The sequence below is a fragment of the Sorex araneus genome, chromosome 2 (assembly GCF_027595985.1).
Source record: "Sorex araneus isolate mSorAra2 chromosome 2, mSorAra2.pri, whole genome shotgun sequence".
Classification (NCBI taxonomy): domain Eukaryota; kingdom Metazoa; phylum Chordata; class Mammalia; order Eulipotyphla; family Soricidae; genus Sorex; species Sorex araneus.
The window spans coordinates 218,375,244-218,397,863 of NC_073303.1; the positions used below are offsets into that span (position 1 = coordinate 218,375,244).

Below are 22,620 nucleotides of genomic sequence, written 5' to 3' on the forward strand. Positions count from 1 at the left end.
GTCGTCAATTAGCTCCTCAGTTTTCATTCGCTAATATTCTGCTTTGTGTGTTGTCTAGTTTCCTGTTTTTCTTTAACACTGCCTTCCATCCCGGGTCTGTCTTGGTCTAAATCCTTCTCTGGCCTGACTGATTTTCCAGGATGCCAGCTCTCTAAGGGGTATCTCGGGAATAGCAGGTGATACCATGTACTGTCTCAAGAAAAGAATACGTAGGTTTAGTTCCTAGTTCAGGAACTCCACTCTTTTCCCTTTTCCTTTCGGGGCTTCTCCCAAGCAGTGATCAGGTGGCCTGGGCTATTGCCAGTGATATCTGGGCAGACAGTTCAGTGCTAGGGCCCCACGATGCGGTGTTGCCCAGGTAGTGCTGGGCCCTCTCCGGGCAACGATGTGCTCAGGGGGCCTCCAGGGATACACCTAGCAGTGCCCAGACACCTCCAGGGCTCTATCTGATGGCGTTTGGGGCCCTGTTCTATCTCCTGGGCCCAGTCTGTGTGGGGGCGGGAGTGTGTGGAGGTTACTTCTTGGCCCTGTGCTGGGATGGGTAGTGTCTCCTGGGGGCCCATGAAGTGCCAGGGGTTCGGCAGCATGCAAGGCAAGTGTTTTCACCCCTGTACTGTCTCTGGCCTCGCTCTCTTGCTTTTCCACTGGGATAAGAAGACCTGTGGATCCAGCAGTGAGATGCCTGCCAAGAGCTTTGTGCAGGTGGCAGAGGAACAGAGCTGTGGTGAGCATTAGGAACCATGGAATAAAAACTTAAGTTGTGTGTAGCTTATGCAGTAGAGACTACTTTTTGTTTTAACTATTTTCTTTATTCTGGGTATCATTGTAGCATTTGCATTAAATCTGTACCTGTCTCTACTCAGTTATTTAAATTCTAAGAAATTTCATGTCCAGTTTTTGAAGGTAGTTAAAAAGGAAGGACCATAGTAAATTTATGTTTATTAATGTATATTAATGAAAAGCATAATGAAACTTATGTTTATTAATGTGTATTAATGAAAAGATTGTATTAATATAATCTTTTGATCTCCCTTTATAAGTTACTAGGTAATAAATATAGGTGATAATTAATGGTTGGATTAATAAAAACTTAAGATACTAATGGTTGAATCATTAAAAACACCTAACAAAGTTAGGTGTGCTACCTCATAAGAGTTTTTTGGGGCTTGGGTGGTCGGTCATACAGGGGTTAAGGTGCTTGCCTCCTTGCACATGATGAAGCCTGTTTCAATCCCTGGCATCACGTATGGTCTCTCGAACACTGCCAGAACCAGGAGTAAGCCCTGTGTGCTGCTGAGTATACCCCATACAAATAAAAGTTTTGCTACATCATAGGGCTTTAGTAAGAATTAGTGTATTAAGCTGTTCTCAGATCTTACTGGGCGGACTGGGGAGCATGTTCTTTGCACTTGGGAGCTGTGGATTCAGTCCCTGGATCATGTATTCCCTTGAGCACTGCTCTGGGAATGCTAAGTACCACTGGGAATGACCCACACACACACAAAATGTATTAATCAGAAATATAACCTCAGCACGCAGAAGAATTCTCATCAGGGGAATTTGTGAAAATTCATACTTGATTCAGTAAGTCTAGGTTGGGGCCCAAGATTCTGCATTTCTATTGTTTCCAGATGTTTCAGATGCTGCTGCTTTGCGGATCTCAATTTGACGAGGAAGAATGAAAACCACTTTGCTCGTGTCCTGGAACATCCTAGTAAATGCTTGAGAGCTGTGTTGTGTTGTTTCTAATGATACAATATGATTTGTGGAAGTCAGGGAGCCCCCCTGGGGCCGGGGAGATAACTCAAAGAGGGGCACATGCTTTGCATATGGGAGCGCTGCTTCAGTCCTCATGGTCCCCCTAGTCTGCTGGGGGCTGCTGAGAGTAGCTCCTGAGCACCACTATGTGTGACCAAAAAGAGGAAAGAAAGACTCTACCACTATCTTCCCCACTAATCTGCCATATCTGAAAACATCTGTGTTCATGTTCAGTAACATCTATTAAAAAGTGAGTATTGGGGACAGGGATAGTACAGTGGGTAGGGCGCTTGCTTTGCACATGATCAACCTGGGTTTGATCCCTGATTCCACAAACATTCCCCGAGCACTGCCAGGAGCAAACTAGTGCAGAACCAGAAGTAAGCCCTGAGTACCACTGGGTGTGGCCCCAAAACAACAACAAAAAGTGAGTATTGAGAGTCAGGGATATGACTGAAGTGGTAGAGCACATGCTTTGCATGTGAGAAGCCATGAGTTCGATCCCTGGCACTGCATGACCCCTGAGCACGACCAAATGTGGCCCCCACAGCTAACACCAACATAGAAGGACTGGGTGTGTGGCTCAGTGGTAGAGTACTTGCTTCGTGTGTGTGATGCCCCAACAGCAACACCACAGAAAACATTAAGTGACTATTCCTGGGAGAACTAATGAGTGTGAACTGGTTTTATCAGCCTGTTGCCCTTTCAACTTTTATCAGAGTAGGTACTGAAGGACTAGTCCGTTTTTTTTTCTTCCAGTTTTATTGGGTATAATTTACATACAATAAAATTCACCAGTTTTAAATATTGCTGACTTGGCGCCAGAGAGACAGTACAGCAAGTAGGGCGCTTGTCTTGCATGTGACCAACCCAAGTTTGATCCCTGGCATCCCATGTAGTTCCCTGAGTCTGCCACGAGTGATATCTGAGCACAGACCCAGAAGTAAGCATTAAGCACTGCTGAGTGTGCTCCCAATTTTTTTTTTGACTTCTGATAAATGGGGGATGGTTGTACCACCAGTCACCACCACAGTCATAATTTAGAGGTGTTCCACCACCCCTAAACGTTCCCCACATCCATTACACAGACTAAAAATTTTACTAGAGAAAAGGTGTTTTTTTTTTTTTAAATTAGGGTGGAGGAAGGTTAAGATACTCCAGCTGCAATTTTTTTTTTTTTTTTTTGCTTTTTGGGTCACACCTGGCGATGCAAAGGGGTTACTCCTGGCTCTGTGCTCAGGAATTACTTCTGGCGGTGCTCAGGGGACCATATGGGATGCTGGGAATCAAACCCAGGTCGGCAAATGCCCTACCCGTCCAGCTGCAGTTTTTCCTGGGTAGCAGGCGGTCATAGTCCCACCCCATAATGCCTCTTCCTCCCTTGGGGGGTGCTTTGACAGGTTTTGAAATCCCAGCTGACTCGGAACTGTGTTTTATATCTTCTTTTTTTTTTTTTTTTTTGCTTTTTGGGTCACACCCAGCGATGCTCAGGAGTTATTCCTGGCTCTGCACTCAGGAATTACTCCTGGCGGTTCTTGGGGGACCATATGGGATGCCGGGGATCGAACCCAGTTCAGCCGCGTGCAAGGCAAACGCCCTATCCACTGTGCTATTGCTCCGGCCCCATTATATCTTCTTGATTTAGGCTGGCCCACTCATTCCTGGTCTTAACACTCATTCTCAAGTTCAGAGACTCACCCTGGGCCTCAGACAAATCAAGGGTACTGGGTGACCCAGTTTAAACATATTCATGCCATTGTTTCTAAGCCTGTGTTCAGTTAGAGTTGCATCTCTCACAGGAAGTGTAGTGGGTACTGGCTGAGAGACTGAGTAGGCACACACATAAATCACAAAGTTGTAGGCAGTTGGAGATTCCCCTGCCCCTGGAGAACAGCAGACCTGAGTTCCCATCCCAGCTCTGCTAGGATTGCTGCAGTAAGATCCTGGAAGTGGTTTTTCTAGATCTATTTCCTTAACCGTGAAAAAAAAAAAAACCCTATAATTTGTGCCTCTGACCCTGAGAACTGCTATGCCTACATGGAGGGTTATGTTCTGATGTCCTATCCATTTAGCATTCTCTCTTTTCCTTGCCTTTCCCCCCCTTCAAATGTGTATATATATATATATATATATATATATATATATATATATAAAGTAGATCAATAAATCATGTAAGGAGAGCTTGATAATGGAATTGCTGATGGGATAGGTTTATGCAGACTGCTTCTCAGAGAGCAATGAGTTTGGACCTTGAACCAAGCGATGCTGGGAGTTGAAGAATTGAGTCTCTATTATGTTCAGCTAAGTGAACTAAGTGGCTATGATTACCTAATTCTCTGTATGCACATGCCTGGGAGAGGGGATGGTGGGCAGAAGGAGTCTTCTGTTTAGGAATTTTCCTGGAAAACAGGATTTTCTAAGCTGTTTATCTATTGGAGGCAAGGCTAGTGCCTAGGAAAGACTCTCAGGTGCTTTTTTTTTTTTAAATTTTTAAAATTAGTGAATCCCCGTGAGGTACAGTTACAGACTTACAAACTTCCGTGCTTACATTTCAGTCATACAGTGGTCAAGTATCCATCCCTCCACCAGTGCCCATTTGGGATGTCCCAACATCCCTCCCACCATCCCCACCCCGTTCCCCCTCCCCCTCCCCCACCTCTGTGGCAGGGCATTCCCCTTCAATCTCTCTCTTCTCAGGTGCTTTTCTTTTCTTTTCTTTTCTTTTTTTTCTTTTTGAGTCACACCTGGCAATGCACAGGGGTTACTCCTGGCTCTGCACTCAGGAATCACCCCTGGAGGTGCTCAGGGGACCCTACGGGATGCTGGAAATCGAACCCGGGTCGGCCGAGTGCAAGGCAAACGCCCTCCCCGCTGTGCTATTGCTCCAGCCCCTTCTCAGGGCTTTCTTAGCTTGCTCATGCCGAAGATTAAATGGTAGTTGGGTTGGACCCTTTGGGTGATGGAGGATCAGGAAGTCGCGCTTCTGCCATGGGTTGTGTGTGAACTCGGCCCTTTTAGCAAGCCCTCAGAGCCTTATCTGAGCTTTCTCCTAGCGTTGCTTTTTAGCGGAGTGAGCCGATGTGCTGTCTCCTCTGAGGGCAGTATGGTTCAGTGAGAGGATTGGGTGGGAGGTCAATGAAACCGAGGTCCAAAAAAATGCCAGATGCTATTACTAGCTGCAAGTAGACAGACCAAAGATCAATCAGGGTCAGATTTATGGGAAAGGAAAGTGGAGAGGACTTTGGGAGTTTGACCTGCTTAATTTCCATAGTAATAATCATGAATCGCTTCAGATTTCTACTAAGTGAGGGTTGGGGGAAGTGTCCGTTTCTTTGCTCGGAGGATACCCCAGCCCCTTTTCCTCTTGGAGCAAATTTCTAGCTTTTACTTGGCTGTAAACTCCACTCCTGTTGTCCTGTCCAACCTTCTTTTTTGGGGAGGGGGACGGAGCAGGAACTCTACGTAAGTCCCTCAGCTTCACTGTGTCACCCTATCACTGTCATCCCGTGGCTCATCGATTTGCTCGAGCGGGCACCTTAGACCAAGCAGATCCTTTCCCACTGAGAGGAGGCTCCTGGTGATGGGACAGTGTCTGTCTCTGGAGCTGCTGGCCCAGGAAGGGTTAAGTGAGCCACACCCTCGGCAGAAACAGCCTCGGACTTTGTGCTGAGCAGCTGTCTCTGGCCTTTCCTGGCTTGACTGACACAGGGAGCCCACGCCGGAGAAAGCAGCTCAGAGAAGGGTCAGAAGAGAGGACACTGGCAAGAGGAGGACAGCCCCTTTGCTGGCTCCCAACACCATGGACAGCTCCCCCTAACTCCCGCACTCGGCACCCTTGGGGCCTGGGACCCCGTACCCCCCTTCTGGTCAAATTGAGATTTCATCCATCTCTCTGCAAGGGACACTGAAGTCAGACCCTAGTTCCAGTGTTGGGTAAGTCCTACCTTGACCTACTACGGTTGCTCTTTTCACATTTTGGGGTGTTCTCCCTGGGGCCAACATCCTTCCCCCTCCTCCCTACATTGCTGCTAATCACATTCCCACTCTTTCCGATCCAAATCCAAAGAAGATGCCTTCTCCTCCCCTTGCTTCTGCGTCTCACCCTCCCCTGTCAAGTTACTTGAAAAAAAGAAACACAGAAGGTGTGAGGTAATGATTGTACCCCCTGGAATTTGCAGGGAGTGAGTTGTATGCAACGTGTTCAGACCCCTGCAGGTTGCGGTGAGCCCGCTGGATACCACTGTCATCATCCTTCCTAATGCTCTCTCAGATGGAGCCTTCTGGGAACTGACAAAGACTCTCATTTCCTGGGATTTGGGGAAAGCCAAACGAAGGGGCAATCAGGAAGCCCCTTCCTGGCCAGCCTTCCACTCCCGCTCCCCTAACACCCCAGGTTGTTTGCAGGAGAGGAGGAAAGGGCTCTTTGGCTCTTTCGTTCCTGGCAGGGCGGGGCTGTGACCATTGTACTAGCAGTCCTGTTGGGGCCACCTCGCCTGCACAGTCCCCCAGGAGAGACCGAGGAAGGCTGGCTTCCTCCCGGCCTCACCTGCCATGTGTCGGCTGCGTGGGGACCCAGCCCTACCATGGTCCCTGCCCCTCTCCTTGTCTCCCCCGCCAGGGAATAAAGATCTGGGTGTGTCTCTCCGGGCCAGAGTCCATGTCAGTTTATGGGAATGGGTGTAAAAATGAGAGAGAAAAATGGGAATAAATGTGCAGGCCCAGCCAAAGGTTTGGGTTGCTACTTGCTTTCTGGGGAAAGGAAACTTGCTATAATTTTCTTTTTTTTTTCTTTTTTTTGGGTCACACCCGGCGATGCACAGGGGTTACTCCTGGCTCTGCACTCAGGAATTACTCCCTGTCAGTGCTCAGGGGACCCTATGGGATGCTGGGAATCGAACCCAGGTCGGCCGCGTGCAAGGCAAATGCCCTACCCGCTGTGCTATTTCTCCTTTGCTATAATTTTCTTTCCTTTTGTGGGGAGGGAGGGCATACCTAGCAGTGCTCAGGGTTTACTCCTGGCTCTGCATGCACTCAGGAATCATTCCTGGCGGTGCTTAGGGGACCAGGTGGGACACCGGGGGATCGAACCCAGGTCAGCCAGATGCCCAACCTGCTCTACTATTGCTTTGGCTCCCGCCATCATTTTCTATGAGATGTTCCCATTCTTTCGTGGAGGAGTGTCTATGTCTCAGCTCGCCCGACCCAGTCCCCACTGATGGATGAGAGGGGACGAGGAACTTCCCTAGCTTTTGCTCTAGCTGTGGGTGGGCGGCCACTGAGACGGGCTGTGGGAGTGGACAGGAAAAAGGGGGGGGGCGAACATTGCTGACCCGCTCCTCTCTCTCTCCTGCAAGGACACCTGGGCACCTTTTCCACCACTGCTCAGAAGCAGTGGTCCTGTCCCCATCCCACCCCCACAACGCGGGAGCAGAGGGTCCCCTGCCTCCTCCCGGGTGTCCCGTCTCCCCCGCGAACTGGGCTAGTTCTCAGCTTCTCCTGAGCAGGAGAAGGCAGCTCTCGAGGCCTGGACCAGGACAGGAAGGTGTCAAGGTCCTCCTGTCCGTCTCCCTGCAGTGGCTGGCCCCTACAGTGGAACAGACACCAGCACCGCCCCTCGCCCTTTATTCTCAGCCTCCGGGGCGCCTCTGAACATGACCCTCCTGGAACGTTCTGTGGGGATGGAGGACCTTGTCCTCCTGGAACCCCTGGCCGAGGAGTCTCTGCTCAAGAACCTCAAGCTGCGCTACGAGAACAAGGAGATTTACGTGAGTGCTCCGGGGTGGCCCTGGCTGTGGGAGTGGGGGTCAGTGTGCGCCTGCTCTCCCCAGCCCCCACCCCGCTCAGGCTCCGCTCACCTTCTTCCCTCCCTCCAGACTTACATCGGGAGTGTGCTCATCTCTGTGAATCCCTACCAGCAGCTGCCCATCTATGGCCCAGAGTTCATTGTCCAGTACCGGGATTGTACCTTCTATGAGCTAAAGCCCCATATGTGAGTAGAGGGATGCCGAGAGGCTGTGAGGACCAGCTTTGGATGCCGAGGCATCTTGTTTCCTCTCTTCTTTCCTTGCACGGAGTTTCTTCCACTCCTACTTCCTCCTGTACCCCTCACTGGCTGCCTCGACTGAAGTCTGTTCTCTTGGGAGGGGGGCTGGGGCTTGAGTGATACTGTCACTGTCACTGTCATCCTGTTGCTCATCGATTTGTTTGAGCGGGCACCAGTAATGTCTCTCATTGAGAGACTTATTGTTACTGTTTTTGGCATATCCAATACGCCACGGGTAGCTTGCCAGGCTCTGCCATGCAGGCGGGATACTCTCGGTAGCTTGCCGGGCTCTTCAAGAGGGGTGGAGGAATTGAACACGGGTCGGCCAGGTGAAAGGCGAAGGCCCTACCGCTGTGCTATCACTCCAGCCCTTGAGTGACATGAAGCGTCTAATATATTTTTCTTATTATTTTTCTTTTTGGGTCACACCTGGCAATGCACAGGGGTTACTCCTGGCTCTGCACTCAGGAATTACTCCTGGCGGTGCTCAGGGGACTATATGGGATGCTGGGAATTGAACCCGGGTCGGCCGCATGCAAGGCAAACGCCCCACCCTCTGTGCTATTGCTCCAGCCCCGAAGTGTCTAATATTGACCCCGCTTGGTTCTTCACTTCACTGCTCCCCACCAGCTACGCATTGGCAAACATGGCCTATCAGTCACTGAGGGACCGGGACCGAGACCAGTGCATCCTCATCACGGGCGAGAGTGGAGCCGGGAAGACAGGTGAGGCGCCTGGCCGCTGCTGGAACTCGCTGCTGCTCCTGCTCTCGGGAGTTCCTTCCCAGCTCTCCTGACTGGGCTAAGGGGTCCCGAGGTGCCGGGCTCTCATGGGAGGGTTTCTTCTGCACAGAGGCGAGTAAGCTGGTGATGTCTTACGTGGCGGCCGTCTGTGAGAAAGGGGAGCAGGTGAATTCTGTGAAGGAGCAGCTGCTGCAGTCAAACCCCGTGCTGGAGGGTGAGGACTGGTGTCTCTGCACTCTCCGACCGCACCCGCTGACCCCAGACCCTCAGCCCTGACCCCTTCCCCAGGTTCCAAACACCCATTGCGCCTCTTCCCTGAGAAATCAGCGGTGGGCACAGTGATTGTAGACCCTCCCCGCCCCCACGCTGTTTCTGGACTCCCTTTTTTTTTTTTTTTTTTGCTTTTTGGGTCACACCCGGCGATGCACAGGGGTCACTCCTGGCTCATGCACTCAGGAATTACTCCTGGCAGTGCTTGGGGGACCATATGGGATGCTGGGAATCGAACCCTGGTCGGCTACATGCAAGGCAAACGCCCTACCCACTGTGCTATTGCTCCAGCCCCTGGACTCCCTCTTTTCTCACTGCTTCACCCCCCACCCCCCACTTCTGCAGCTTTTGGTAATGCCAAGACCATCCGCAACAACAATTCCTCTCGATTTGTGAGTAAACCTCTCCCCAGCCTGGGAGGAGCCGGTGTGGGGCCTTGAGGGCACCCCCCATATCCCCCCCCCACCCCGATTCCTGAGAAGAGGAGGAAGAAAAGTGTCTCTCTCTGGTCTCTGTAGGGAAAGTATATGGATGTCGAGTTTGACTTCAAGGGATCCCCGCTTGGTGGTGTCATCACAAACTGTACGTGTCTCCCCGTTCTGCGTGCCACCCCTCTTCTCTACCCGCCCCACGCTCTGTCCCTTGGTGCCAATCTGCTCTTGAGGGAAGAAGGAATATTTGTTTCCAGACTCCCCCACCACCCCCCGCCTTGAGGGATACCTGGGAGGAAGGGGCTTAGAGGGACGTGGAAATATCCCTCAAGTCCTCCAGATATTCTTTTTTTCATTTTTTTTCGGGGGGATGGAGTTCCTGGGAGATTAAACCCCAGGCCTCATACATGCAACACAAGCTCTCTGACACTCAGGTTCGTTTCTAGCCCTGTTGGGATGTAATTTTTTTTTTGGGTCACACCCAGCAATGCACAGGGGTTCCTCCTGGCTCTGCACTTAGGAATTACCCCTGGCGGTGCTCAGGGGACCCTATGGGATGCTGGGAATCAAACCCGGGTTGGCCGCGTGCAAGGCAAACGCCCTCCCTGCTGTGCTATCGCTCCAGCCCCTGGGATGTAATTTTTTTTTTTTTTTTTTGCTTTTTGGGTCACACCCGGCGATGCACAGGGGTCACTCCTGGCTCATGCACTCAGGAATCACCCTGGCGGTGCTCAGGGGACCATATGGGATGCTGGGATTCGAACCCGGGTCGGCCGCGTGCAAGGCAAACGCCCTACCCGCTGTGCTATCACTCCAGCCCCTGGGATGTAATTTTTTTACTCTGCTAGATCTGCTTGAGAAATCCCGCGTGGTGAAGCAGCTCAAAGGAGAAAGGAACTTCCACATCTTCTACCAGATACTGGCGGGAGCTGACGCACAACTGCTAAGTACGTGCCCGTCAAGACACACGGTAGAACCTCAATCCCTCACACCCTAGTTTCCCGAGTTTCTCTTTGCCCAAATTAAATTTCGTTTTCCCCTTCATTGCTGTCATGTTCCGCCCCGCCTGTGCTCCTCTTTTTTGCAAGCTGCCTTAGAAATGGAAACCTGATTTCCATCTACTGCCTGATCTTCAATTGAAGAAACTATCAATAGCTCAGCAGATTAGGTAGAAAGTTACAAGTGTTTGAGAACTTTCAGAGCTCTACTTGAAATTTCCCTGGGTCTGCATTTGCCTCAACTTCAATATTCTTCATAGTTTTCCCTTCTTTAGTGCTTTTTAAAAAAAATTTTGGGGTCACACCCAGCATTGCTCAGGGGTTACTCCTGGCTTTGCACTCAGGAATTACTCCTGGCGGTGCTTGGGGGACCATATGGGATGCCGGGGATTGAACCCAGGTTGGCCACGTGCAAGGCAAACGCCCTACTTGCTGTGCTATGACTCCAGCCCCAGTTTTTTTCCCATTTTTTTTTAACCCCTTTCCTCCAGTGCTCAGGAGGCTTTGGGGCCTCTCCCAGTGATTCTTGGCCAACTGAGGCAGCTTTCTGATGTGAGGACTTGAGGATGCAGTGATGTTCAAGCCCTGTGGTGTGAGGGGTCACCTGGCCACCCCAGAGATGCTCAGGAGCCCCCAGAAATGTACCTGGTGATGTTTGGGGGACAGTGCAGTGCCAGGGATAAAAATGGGGTTTTCCACATTGAAGGCATGTACCTTAACTTCTGTACCATCTCTAAGACCCTCTTCTTATGTAGTTTAACGGAGGCTCCATTCGTAGGTTGAATGCCTACTATCACTTGGCACATGTTACCCTTAGGGGTACAACAATGATAAAGACAGTCTTGCCCTCAAAGAACTTAGCCTTCTAGGATTCCTGGGATGGCAGATGTGTGAATAAATACCTGACAATAATAGCAGTATGAGTGCCAACTGCTCTGTGAAGGGCAGCATGTGGCTCAGAGGTAGAGCATTTGCCTTGCATGTGAGAGGCCCTGGTTTGAATCCTGAGGACCAGAAGAAAAAGGAAAAAACACAACAACAACAAACCTGTGTTGGTGACTGTGAGGATAGAGGTGTGTAGCTCACGGGCTCATACCAGGAATAGTCCCATGAAATGCTGGACTGGCCCATGGGAGCTCTGGTAGCATTGCAGGGACTTGCAGGACTTCCGGTCCTGCCAGAGTTGACCTCTCAGCTCCCTACTCTCGCTGTGGACGCTGTGGGTCTGCCCCGCAAGGACCTGTCCCTTGGCTTCCGGTTACTTGATACGGGGGCTGTGCTTTTCTCTTTCCCCCTTCCAGGAAACTGTGGCTCAAGAGGTTCTGTGTTCCCTCCTGGCTTAATAGTCTTGGCAGTTTCCAATTTGTCTGAATCACAGGCTCTACTGCCTGTGGCTGGTTCTGTCATCCACTGGTGTAGGCTGTGATCAGCTAGGGCGTCAGTGGTGTCATCATCCCAACTCCTTTCTGACTCATTCTCAGTCCAGACAGATCTCTTTCATGCGGCTTCAAAATTCGTGTCTCAGGGGAAGCTGCCATTAAACTCTGGAGTGGGGGGCACTTCCTGGTTCCCGGGTGCTTTGAATAACAGCTCGTGGATCTCCCTCAAACTCCATGATTAACTCATGCCCTTCTAGTTCAGGGGAAAAGCTTTGATCATTTACTTGATACTTTTACTTAAAAACACGTTCTTGGGGCTGGAGCACTAGCACAGCAGGAAGGGTGTTTGCTTTGCACGTGGCCAACCTGGGTTCAATTCCCAGCATCCCATATGGTCTTCCAAGCACCGCCAGCAGTAATTCCTGAGTGCATGAGCCAGGAGTAACCCCTGTGCAATGCCAGGAGTAACCCCTGTGCAATGCCGGGTGTGACCCCCAAAAGCGAAAAAACAAAACATGTTCTTTAGGCTAGCCAGGCACACAGAATATAAAGATAAAAAACTATCCCCAGGCTCGAACCATCCTGGGTGTTGCCTGTGCCCCTTGATTCTGGACCCGAGACTTCTTCCCCTTTTTTCTTACTGTGCATTCCATTTCAGAGATTACCCACATCCCAACTTGGGGTGTGTAACTTATTTTGCTTTATGGGGTTCAAGAGAGAAGCTACACAATTTCTCCCCTACATTGTTTCTAAATAAAAGTATTGTGTCTTAAAAAATTGTGCGTAGGGGCTGGGGTCATAGTGTAGTGGGTAGGGCGTTTGCCTTGCATGTGGCCGACCCAGGTTTGATCCCCGGCATCCCATAGTTCCCTGAGCATTGCCAGCAGTAATTCCTGAGTGCAGAGGCAAGAGTAATCCCTGTGCATCTCCAGGAGTGACCCAAATAAAAAATACAACAATAAATAATTGTTTCTGGGCCAGAGCAATAGTACTGCATGGAGGATGCTTATCTTGCATATGGCTGACCCAGGTTTGATCCCCAGCACCTCACATGGTCGCTCAAGCACTGCCAGGAGTAATTCCTGAGTATCGATCCAGAAGTAAGCTTTGAACATTGCTGGGTGTGGCTCCAACACAAAACAAATAGTCCTGAATGCAAGAGCCCCAAGTTTGATTCCTGGCACTATAGGGTCCCCTGAGCACTGCTAGATGTGGTCACACCCTGAAAAAGGTCAGCCCCCAACACTGCTTATTCATCTGTGTGGGAGACAGAGACTGATAAACCTGTCCATGTGATTAGGGCTGGGAGTGAGATTCACTGTGGGTGAAGACAGGAGAACCATTTGGTTCAATTCAGGTCAGAGAAAACCTTCCAGGAGAACAAAGGCAGAACCAGGAAGTACCTACCATTTTATTGGTGCTCATTGAACAAATTATGATCAGTCAACCAGCAAAGGGCTAGGTGTTAGGGCTGCTGGGTGAGTACCCACCTTTCTTTCTTCATCTTATTTTTTTCTTGTTGGGTTACACCCAGCGATGCACAGTGGTTACTCCTGGCTCTGCACTCAGGAATTTCTCCTGGCGGTGCTCAGGGAACCCTATGGGATGCTGGGAATCGAACCTGGGTTGGCTGTGTGCAAGGCAAACGCCCTCCCCGCTGTGCTATCACTTCAGCCTCTCTTTCTTCATCTTTATTCTCCCAGAGCCACTGAAATCTGAGTGAAATGAAAGGTTCATTTGTCTGTTCTAAACAGAACCCTGAGGTTGGAGAGTAGAGTAGAGGGAGGCTTTTCCTTCAATTTATCATTCATAATAAATTGTAACTTGCTGGGCTCTTCGAGAAGGATGGAGGAATTGAACCCAGGTCAGCTGCATGCAAGGCAGATGCCCTACCCGCAGTGCAAGCTACTGACAGTATCTCGCCCACATGGCAGAACCTGGCAAGCTCCCTGTGGTGTATTCGATATGCCAAAAACAGTACCAAGTCTCACAATGGAGATGTTACTGGTGCCGGCTCGAGCAAATCGATGAGCAATGGGATGACGTGATACAGTGAATAAATTGTAAATACATAGGCCCTAAATACTACTTAAATTTTTATTCTGTTAGGGGCTGGAGAGATAGTACAGCAGGTAGGGAACTTGCCTTCTGTGCAGCCAACCCAGATTTGATCCCCAGTATATCATCTGGTTTCCTGCCCACATGGGACAGCCTTGCAAGCTTCCCATGGTGTATTCATATGCAAAATCCAGTAACAAGCTGGATCTCATTCCCCTGACCCTGAAGAGCCCCCAGTGCAACATTGTTGGGAGGGCCGAGTTGAGATAGACTTCTAAGATCTCAGGGAAAGGACGAAATGAGATGTTACCGAGCCCGAGAAATTGGTGATTATCGTGATCGTGATCGTGATCCCATCTGGTTCCCTTAGCACCGCCAGGAGTAATTCCGGAGTAATTCCAGGAGTAAGTGCAGAGTGGGGAATAACCCCTGAGCACTGCTGGGCGTGCCCCCCTGCCACCCAGGGTTTTTCAGTCTATTTTCACAGGAATGAAGGGTCCTAAAACCAAAGAGGCAGCAAAAGACTTAAAAAATAAAAAACAAACGAAAAACTCCTTTGAGAAAGCAAAAGCACCAACCCAGGGCAAGGCCTTAGAGGGCTCAGGCTGCGGGTCCGGGTTACTCACATCTCCACCCTCTTCCCCTCACTCTGGCCCTCACAGAGGCCCTGAAGCTGGAGCAGGACGTGAGTGGCTACACCTATCTGAACAAGGAAGTGTCCAAAGTGGCCGGCATGGACGATGCCTCCAACTTTAAGGCTGTGAAGGTGGGCACCAGCGGGCACGTGGGCTTGAGCCTTCAGGCCACTCACCCCGCACAGGTTCTGGCTTGGAGGAAAGAGGGGTTGCTCTGGCCCCCGCAGGTCAGTGTTTGCTTTCTGCTCTCTCCTAAGAATGCCATGGCCGTGATTGGGTTCACAGAGGAGGAGGTTCGCTGGGTGCTGGAGGTGACGGCTGTGGTGTTGAAACTGGGCAATGTGGAGCTGGTCGGGGAGTTCCAAGCCAACGGGATCTCAGCGAGTGGCATCTCTAATGGCAAAGGTCTGTATCACCCTGAAGAACGCCCCCCCACCCCACTCCCACCCAAATCTGGTACCCGGAGCCTCCCGCAACCTCTGGTCTTCCACCCTCTCCAGAATCTGTTTGCTCTTGAGTTCCTAAAACACGTTCCCTGGGAATTCCCAGTCTTGGAATGAAGCTTTAAATTTTGAGAGGTCTAGATTCTGGAACTTCTTGGCGTCTCCGTGAATGCCATATAACATGAAACAATCACACCTGTTTCCTAAGCTTCTCCCGTAAAGTAGATCATGCATCTAAAATTCCCCGGTCTCCCTTTTCTCTCTCTCCCCTGAAGAATTTCCATCAGGGCCAGAACCAAGACCAGGATGAGATGCAAGGGAGAGAGAGAGGTTGGGGGGGAGGGGCAGAGCGAGGGGAGTAGAGCGAGGAGAGGAGAGAGGGGAGAGAGAGAGAAGAGAGGAGAGAGAAGAGAGAGGGGAGAGAGAAGAGAACAGATAAGAGGAGAGAGAAAAGAGGAGAGGAGAGGGGAGAGGAGGAGGAGAGAGAGAGGAGAGGGGGAGGGGAGGGGGAGAGGAGAGGGGAGAGGGGAGAGAGGAGACAGAGGAGAGAGAGAAGAGGAGAGAGAGGAGAGAGGGGAGAGGGGAGAGAGGAGAGAAAGAGCAGAGGAGAGAGAGGAGAGGAGAGGAGAGGAGAGGAGAGGAGAGGAGAGGAGAGGAGAGGAGAGGAGAGGAGAGATAGAGGAGGGGAGAGAGGAGAAAGGGGGGAGAGAGGAGAGAGAAGAGGAGAGGAGAGAGAGGAAGAGAAGGGAGAAGAGAGAGAGGAGAGAGGGGAGAGAGATGAGAGAAAGGAGAGAGGAGAGGAGAGAGGAGAGAGAAGAGAGGAGAGAGAGGAGAGGAAGAAGAAAGGAGAGAGGGGAGAGAGGAGAGAGAAGGGAGAAGAGAGAGAGGAGAGAGGGGAGAGAGATGAGAGAAAGGAGAGAGGAGAGGAGAGAGGAGAGAGAAGAGAGAGGAGAGAGGAGAGAGGAAGAAGAAAGGAGAGAGAGGGGAGAGAGGAGAGAGAGGGGAGAGAGGAGAGAGAAGGGAGAAGAGAGAGAGAGGAGAGAGAAGAGAGAGGGGAGAGAGGAGAGAGGGGGAGAGAGAGGAGGGGAGAGAAAGGAGAGAGGAGAGAGGGGAGAGAGAGGAGAGAGAGGAGGGGAGAGATAGAGGAGGGGAGAGAAAGGAGAGAGAGGGGTGAGAGAGGAGAGGAGAGGGGAGAGGAGAGAGGAGAGGAGAGAGAGGAGAGAGAGAAGAGAGAGGAGAGAGTGAGAGGAGAGGAGAGAGAGAGGAGAGAGAGATATTAAGTCACGTTGTATTTCCGTATCACCAGGTGTCCGGGAGATCGGAGAGCTAGTAGGTCTGAGCTCAGATGTGATTGAGAAAGCTCTGTGCTCAAGGACCATGAAAACAGCTAAAGAGCAGGTGGTCTCTACTCTGAACGTCATCCAGGTAAGGGATCCTCGGAGGGGGGCTGACCTGGCGTCTGTGTGGTGGTCTCAGCACTGACCGCTGGGCCTGATCCCGCAGGCCCAGTATGCTCGGGACGCTCTGGCGAAGAACATCTACAGCCGCCTTTTCAACTGGATAGTGAATCGGATCAATGACAGCATCAAGGTGAGAAACTGCCTTCTCCCGCCCACGACATCTGGCCCACCTTACCGTTCCTGTTCTGGTCCCTGGACCCATTCCTTGGGTTCTGAGATAAGCTCTGGAGGTTGAAGCATCAGGTAGAGTTCTTTGCAATAGTGTGGGGTTTGTTGTCGTGGCTTGCTTTTTTTCTGGCCACACCTGGTTATGCTCAGGCCTTACTCCTGTTTCTGTGCTCAGGGATAATTCCTGGTGGTGCTCAGGGGACCATATGGGGGTGACAGGGATTAAAATCAAGCAGGCTGTTTGCAAGGCAAGCACCTTAACCCAACTATCTCTCTGGCCCCCAAAAATGTGTTTTGGTGGAAACATTACTGTTTTTGAATTCAACTATTTGGATACAAATAAAGGGACTATGTGGTTTTTCAATTTCACAAATTGTATGTTTTTGGACCACACACAGAGATGCTCTGGGGTTACTCCTGGCTCTGCACTTAGGAATTCCTCCTGGGGGTGCTTGGAGGACCATATGGGATGAACCCAGGTCAGCCATATGCAAGGCAAGCACTCTACCTTCTGCACTGTTGCTCCAGCTTCAACAAATAATCTTTACAACATTATTTTTCTCCTGTTTCGTCTTTTTATTGTTGTTGCAGTTGGGTTGGTGATATAGCTCAGTGGTAGAATGCTTGCCTTGCATGACAAAGACCCTAGGTTCAACCCTCAGGACCACATACACACACACACACGCACATATACACACACATACACACACTTTAGTATATTTTTATATATTTTTTAAATTTTTGTTTTATTGAATCACCGTGACAAAAGTTACAAAGCTTTCAGGTTTAAGTCTCAGTCATATAATGATCAAACCCCCATCCCTTCACCAGTGCACATGTTCCACCACCAAGAACCCCAATAAACCCCCCTACTACCCCCCCTCGCACCTGAGTGGCTAATGATCTTCACTTTATTCTCTCTATATTTTGAATACATTCAGTATTTCAGCAGAGAACTGACTATTATTATTTGGAATTTCCCCCCAACAATCAAACCTGCTGAAAAGGCATCGTTTGATAATTTGTTTTCCATTGCTGAGAATGAAGATTATATGAGCTTTGGGATTTCTGTTATTTTAGCTTAGTTCACAGTCTAGATGCATTTCTATACGGAGCCGCGGGGTGCCAAAATGGGTTAGTAGACCTCCCGGATCATAGTCTTTAAGGAGCAGAGGGGCCATGTCATGCACGGCTGCTCCGGATCTCATATACTTTAGTTATTTTTTTTCACTGCTGCTGAGGTACCGGAGGGTTGCCCACTTGATTGTGTTGTGCCAGAGATGGGACACTGGGCCTGGACATGACCAGAACAGTGCTGTGGAATCACACTTGGGGACTTGGGCCAACTCAGAGAATTGAACCCGTGGCATCACACCTGCAAGGCAGAGGGGCTCTCCCACTGAAGCGTGTCCCTGGGTCCCACTTAAAAAGAGATCAGAGTCGGGGCTGGAGCAATAGCACAGCAGGTAGGGCGTTTGCCTTGCACACGGCCAACCCGGGTTCGATTCCCTGCATCCCATATGGTCCCCCGAGCACCACGAGGAGTGATTCCTGAGTCCATGAGCCAGGAGTAACCCCTGAGCATCGCTGGGTGTGACCCAAAAATTTTTTAAAAATTAAAAAAAAAGAGATCAGAGTCTCAGATTCCCACTTAGAAATTGGAACATTAATCCTCCCTCATTCACAGAGTTTAGTAATGCTCAGATAAAATTAAGTGCACGGTTGCCATGTAACTGAAGAATTCCACTCTTAGGTATATATCCAGAATATCAAAACCAATGCAAGGGGGCTGGGAGATCATTGCCGCCAGGCAAGGTACACAACCTAGATTCGAGACTGCACGGGGCCTCCCGAGGAGTCTAACACCAGTGGCCCTGCGCACTGTAGCACCACCTCCTCAGGCCAAGCCCTGAGCCACCAGCTGGGCCAGGAGGGACCTGCACTCCCCGAGTACTGCTTGGAAGGCCCAAAAATGTGGGGCTGGAGCGATAGGACATTTGCCTTGCACGTGGCTGATCTGGGTTTGATCTCTGGCACCCCACATGGTCCCCTGAGCACTGATAGGAGTGATTCCTGACTGTAAAGTCAGGAGAAACCCCTGAGCATCACCTGGGATGGCACACAACAACAACAACAACAACAACAACAACAACAACAACAACAACAACAACAAGAAAAACCCAATGAACCATGAATGTGGTTTTATTTATTTATTTTTTATGAATGAATCACCGTGAGGGTACAGATACAGATTTACATATTCTTGTGCTTCTGTTTCAGTCATACACAGCTTGAGTACCCATCCCTCCACCAGTGTCCGTTCTCCACTGATGACACCATCATCCCTCCCACCCCCTATCCTATCCTATCCCCCACCCCCGCCTCTGTGGCAGGACATTCCCCCCTGTTCTCTCTCTCCTTTTGGGTGTTGTGGTAAGCAATGGAGTTACTGGGTGGCCATTGTGTTCGGTCTATACTCTGCTTTGAGCATGTCTCTCCCCTCCCGAGCGGGTCCTCCCACCACATTTTACTTGGTGTTCCCTTCTCTATCTGAGCTGCCTTTTCCCCCAGCATGGGAGGCCGGCTGGAACCATGAATGTTTAAAGAGGCTGCTATTACTCATGATGCCCCAAGGTGGAGGCAATCTGAATGTCCATCACTCACAAATGTGTAAACAGAATACAATAGGTTATTATTTGGCCATAAAGAGAAATGAAGGGACAGAGCCATAGTCCAGCAGGTAGGGCATTTGCCTTGCACACGGCTGGCCTGGGTTCAATCCCCAGCGTCCCATATGGTTCCCCAAGCACTGCCATGAGTAATTCCTGAGTCCAGAGCCAGGAGTAACCCCTAAACATCGCTGGGTATGACCCAATCACTGTATCACTGTCATCCCGTTGCTCATAGATTTGCTCGAGCAGGCACCAGTAACATCTCCATTGTGAGACTTGTTATTGTTTTTGGCATATCAAATATGCCACAGGGAGCTTGCCAGGCTCTGCTGTGCAGGCGAGATACTCTCAGTAGCTTGCTGGGATCTCCAAGAGGGGTGGAAGAATCAAACTTGGGTCGACCGCATGCAAGGCAAATGCCCTACCTGCTGTGCTATCTCTCCAGCCCGGGTATGACCCAATAAAGAAAGAAAGAAAGAAAAAGAAAGAAAGAAAGAGAAATGGAGACTCAAAAAAAGAGAGAAATGGAGTCTCAATACAGACTCAACATAGATGAACCTTGAAAATATTGAGTAAAAGAAGCCAGATATTGAAGGAATATTAATCACAAATCGAATGACTCCATGGGAAAAGAAAATCTAATAAAGACGGGTGCAGGAACTGGCTTCTTTTTGGAATGATAAAAATGTTTTGGCATTAGGTCCCCGTGATGGTTGTACACCTTTTGGATATACTAAAAGAACCACTGAACACCTTTAAAGAGAGTATTTTATGGCCTGTGAATTAGATCAAGATAGAGCTATCATTCTGAAATCACGTACATGAAAATGCCACCAATTTGGAAGCCATTTCACTGGAAGCAGCAGGGTGAAATTGGATTTGAATCTAGGGGTGGGTAAATGCTTAGCCCTTAGAAAATTTGATTTTTCTAAAATCTGAAAATGGAAATAATCACACCTTTTAGGATTAGAGTAAGAATTAATGAAATAAGGACATAACATTTTATATAAATTGCTCTACTAATAGAAGGATGGTTATTTGCTGAGAGGCTTTTCATGTCTCTTCCTCATAGCACAGGCTCACCGGAATCCGAGAATTGATTTCTCTTTCTCCCTACCCGCTTCCTCCTCTCTTGCTTGTTCTCCGGCATAAGGAAGGAGCACAAAAATCACAGTTAGTTCCTTTCCAGCCTGGTCAAGTTCACCCTAGTACTCTTTGTCCCCTGCTCGTGCCATAGCTTTCCCAGAAGGGCCTGAGCCAGTGTGCAGGGCAGCCCTGCACGGGATCCATCGATTCCTTCTCTTTAGGTGAAGACCGAGGAGAAGAAGAAAGTCATGGGGGTCCTGGATATCTACGGCTTTGAAATCTTGGAGGTGAGAGTTTTCCCCAACCTCAGGCTCTTGCTTCCCTAGGGTGAAGGGGGAAGTGAGTCAAATGGGGGTCCGAGAGAGGGGGAGATAGGGATGAGGGGGAGGAGGGGCCTTGGGGCGAATGATTTATCTCTCCGATCTGTGAACCCTCCCTCAGAATAACAGCTTCGAGCAATTTGTGATCAACTATTGCAACGAGAAGCTCCAGCAGGTGTTCATAGAGATGACCCTGAAAGAGGAGCAGGAGGAGTATAAGAGAGAGGTAAGGCAAGCCCTCGCCCTTCACCCCTGCTTGAACGGGTTCTAGCCACCTGCCAGATGCTTCTTCCTCCTGGGTCACAGTTTCCTCCCAGTAGCCCCCAGATGGGAACACAAAGGACAAAAGTTTGCCTAGCACTTGGGGCTGGAGCGGTAGCACAGTGGGGAGGGCGTTTGCCTTGCATGCGGCCGACCCAGGTTCAATCCCCGACATCCCATATGATTCCTCCGAACACCGCCAGGAGTAATTCCTGAGTGCAGAGCCAGGAGTAACCCCTGAGCATCGCTGGGTGTGACCCAAAAATAAAAAACGTTTGCCTAGCACAGGTGGATGTCCCCGCATTAGCAAGAAGCCCTCGTTTCCCCCCTGTCTCCATCTCTTCGCTCTTCATCCACCCACTGCAGATCAGGCAGAGAAGGAGACAGGTTGATGGGAGGGGGTGCGTGCGGGGGAGGATCTTGACGAGGGTGAAGTGACAACTGTGTTTGGCCTATGGCAGACTGTGGGCCAAATTTAGAAGGGACATTTCTCCTGGGCTTGGCACCTGACCACATCCCTCTCTCTGCCGTCTGCTCGTGCCTCAGAGCTCTTTGCATCTCCCGGGCCCCGATCTCACGCCCCATCCTGAGCGCCCACAGACCTTCTCTCCAGAAGTGCCCTTTGGCTCAACATTTCCACACTTCTTCCTCAGTCTGTGGCTGACCGTTAGGGAAGCTCAGTGACGGGGCCGCGCCACCCAGAAGTCTGACTGGGGGCATCTCACTCACGGACACTTTCCCAGGCATGAAAGCTTCCTGTGAGCTCTCGAGAATTAGTTGTGGCAGCACCTCAGGCTATTGGGACACAGTGTGAAGAAAAGGTTTTTTTTTAAATTAAAGTTGTTCTGCATGATTTTGTTAAAAAAAATAACTAACAGGGGCTGGAGCAATAGCATAGTGGGTAGGGCGTGTGGCCGACCGGGGTTTTTATTCCCAGCATCCCATATGGTTCCCTGAACACTACCAGGGGTAATTCCTGAGTGCAGAGCCAGGAGTAACCCCTGAGCATCGCCGGGTGTGACCCCAAAAGCAAAAAAATAAAAATAAATAAAAAATAAATAAAAATGATAAAAAATTAATTAACAGACCATACATTTCTAGGTGTCAGTGTTCTAGAAAAGTGTGTAGAGAAAGCTTTGCCTTGCCCCCACCCCGAAAAAAAGAATTAAAAATGTATCGCCTCAAAGTTTTACATAAACCACTGGTTCTGAAAGGGGAGGGTCCTGTATAGCAGCATCCCCTGGGATCATTCAGAAAGGCAAATTACCAGGCCCTGTGCCAGGCCCTACTCAGAAACTCTGGCACTGAGACCCGCAGTCTGCAATCTGTCAGAACCAGTCCTCCAGGCCCTGAGGCCACCGTCAGGCCCGAAAGTCACCGGCATCTCTCCTTGAAGGCTTATCACATTAGCTTCGTTGTTCGGTGGCCGCCTCACCCTTGTGCTGACTCTTTTCTTCGCAGCCAGCACCGTGTCACCACGTATCACCCCTCTCTTCTCATACTCCCGCTCCCCTGATGGGGTTGTCCCTCTGCCAATCACTCCCCAATCCGGTCCCCTCCCCCCTCCCTCCTTCAGCAACCTCTGGGCTCTGAGGCCTCCCAGATGTCTGTCTTGCCACCTCCCAAATTCTCCACAACGCTTGGGTAGGGGGATGGAAACAGAAGCTAAAAGCACACCCAGCACTCTCTGAGTGCAGGGATTATTTTTTCCTTTTTTGTTTTTACTTCTGAACCACACCCATGATGTGATGCTCAGGGGTTGCTCCTGGCTCTACACTCAGGAATCACTCCTGGCAGGGCTTGAGGACGGTCTGGGATGCCGGGGGTTGAACCAGGTGGACCGTGTGCAAGGCAAACACCCTACTGGCTATGCTATCGCTGGCTCCCCTGAGTGC

The 22,620-nt window shown here is 50.2% G+C and overlaps 1 protein-coding gene across 1 annotated transcript in view; it reads left to right on the forward strand.

Annotated features, from left to right (window-relative positions):
- Positions 1 to 7,392: 7,392 nt before the first annotated feature.
- The window catches only part of MYO1A (myosin IA), a 28,873-nt gene continuing 13,645 nt past the window's right edge, over positions 7,393 to 22,620 (forward strand). The window contains exons 1-13 of the mRNA XM_004601942.2: positions 7,393 to 7,523; positions 7,632 to 7,747; positions 8,432 to 8,526; positions 8,654 to 8,758; positions 9,160 to 9,206; positions 9,333 to 9,396; positions 10,094 to 10,192; positions 14,343 to 14,446; positions 14,573 to 14,720; positions 16,065 to 16,183; positions 16,262 to 16,348; positions 20,366 to 20,431; positions 20,586 to 20,690. Of these exons, the coding sequence (XP_004601999.2) occupies positions 7,410 to 7,523; positions 7,632 to 7,747; positions 8,432 to 8,526; positions 8,654 to 8,758; positions 9,160 to 9,206; positions 9,333 to 9,396; positions 10,094 to 10,192; positions 14,343 to 14,446; positions 14,573 to 14,720; positions 16,065 to 16,183; positions 16,262 to 16,348; positions 20,366 to 20,431; positions 20,586 to 20,690 (1,269 nt within the window). The 5' untranslated portion in view covers positions 7,393 to 7,409. The remainder of the gene's footprint in view (positions 7,524 to 7,631; positions 7,748 to 8,431; positions 8,527 to 8,653; positions 8,759 to 9,159; positions 9,207 to 9,332; positions 9,397 to 10,093; positions 10,193 to 14,342; positions 14,447 to 14,572; positions 14,721 to 16,064; positions 16,184 to 16,261; positions 16,349 to 20,365; positions 20,432 to 20,585; positions 20,691 to 22,620) is intronic.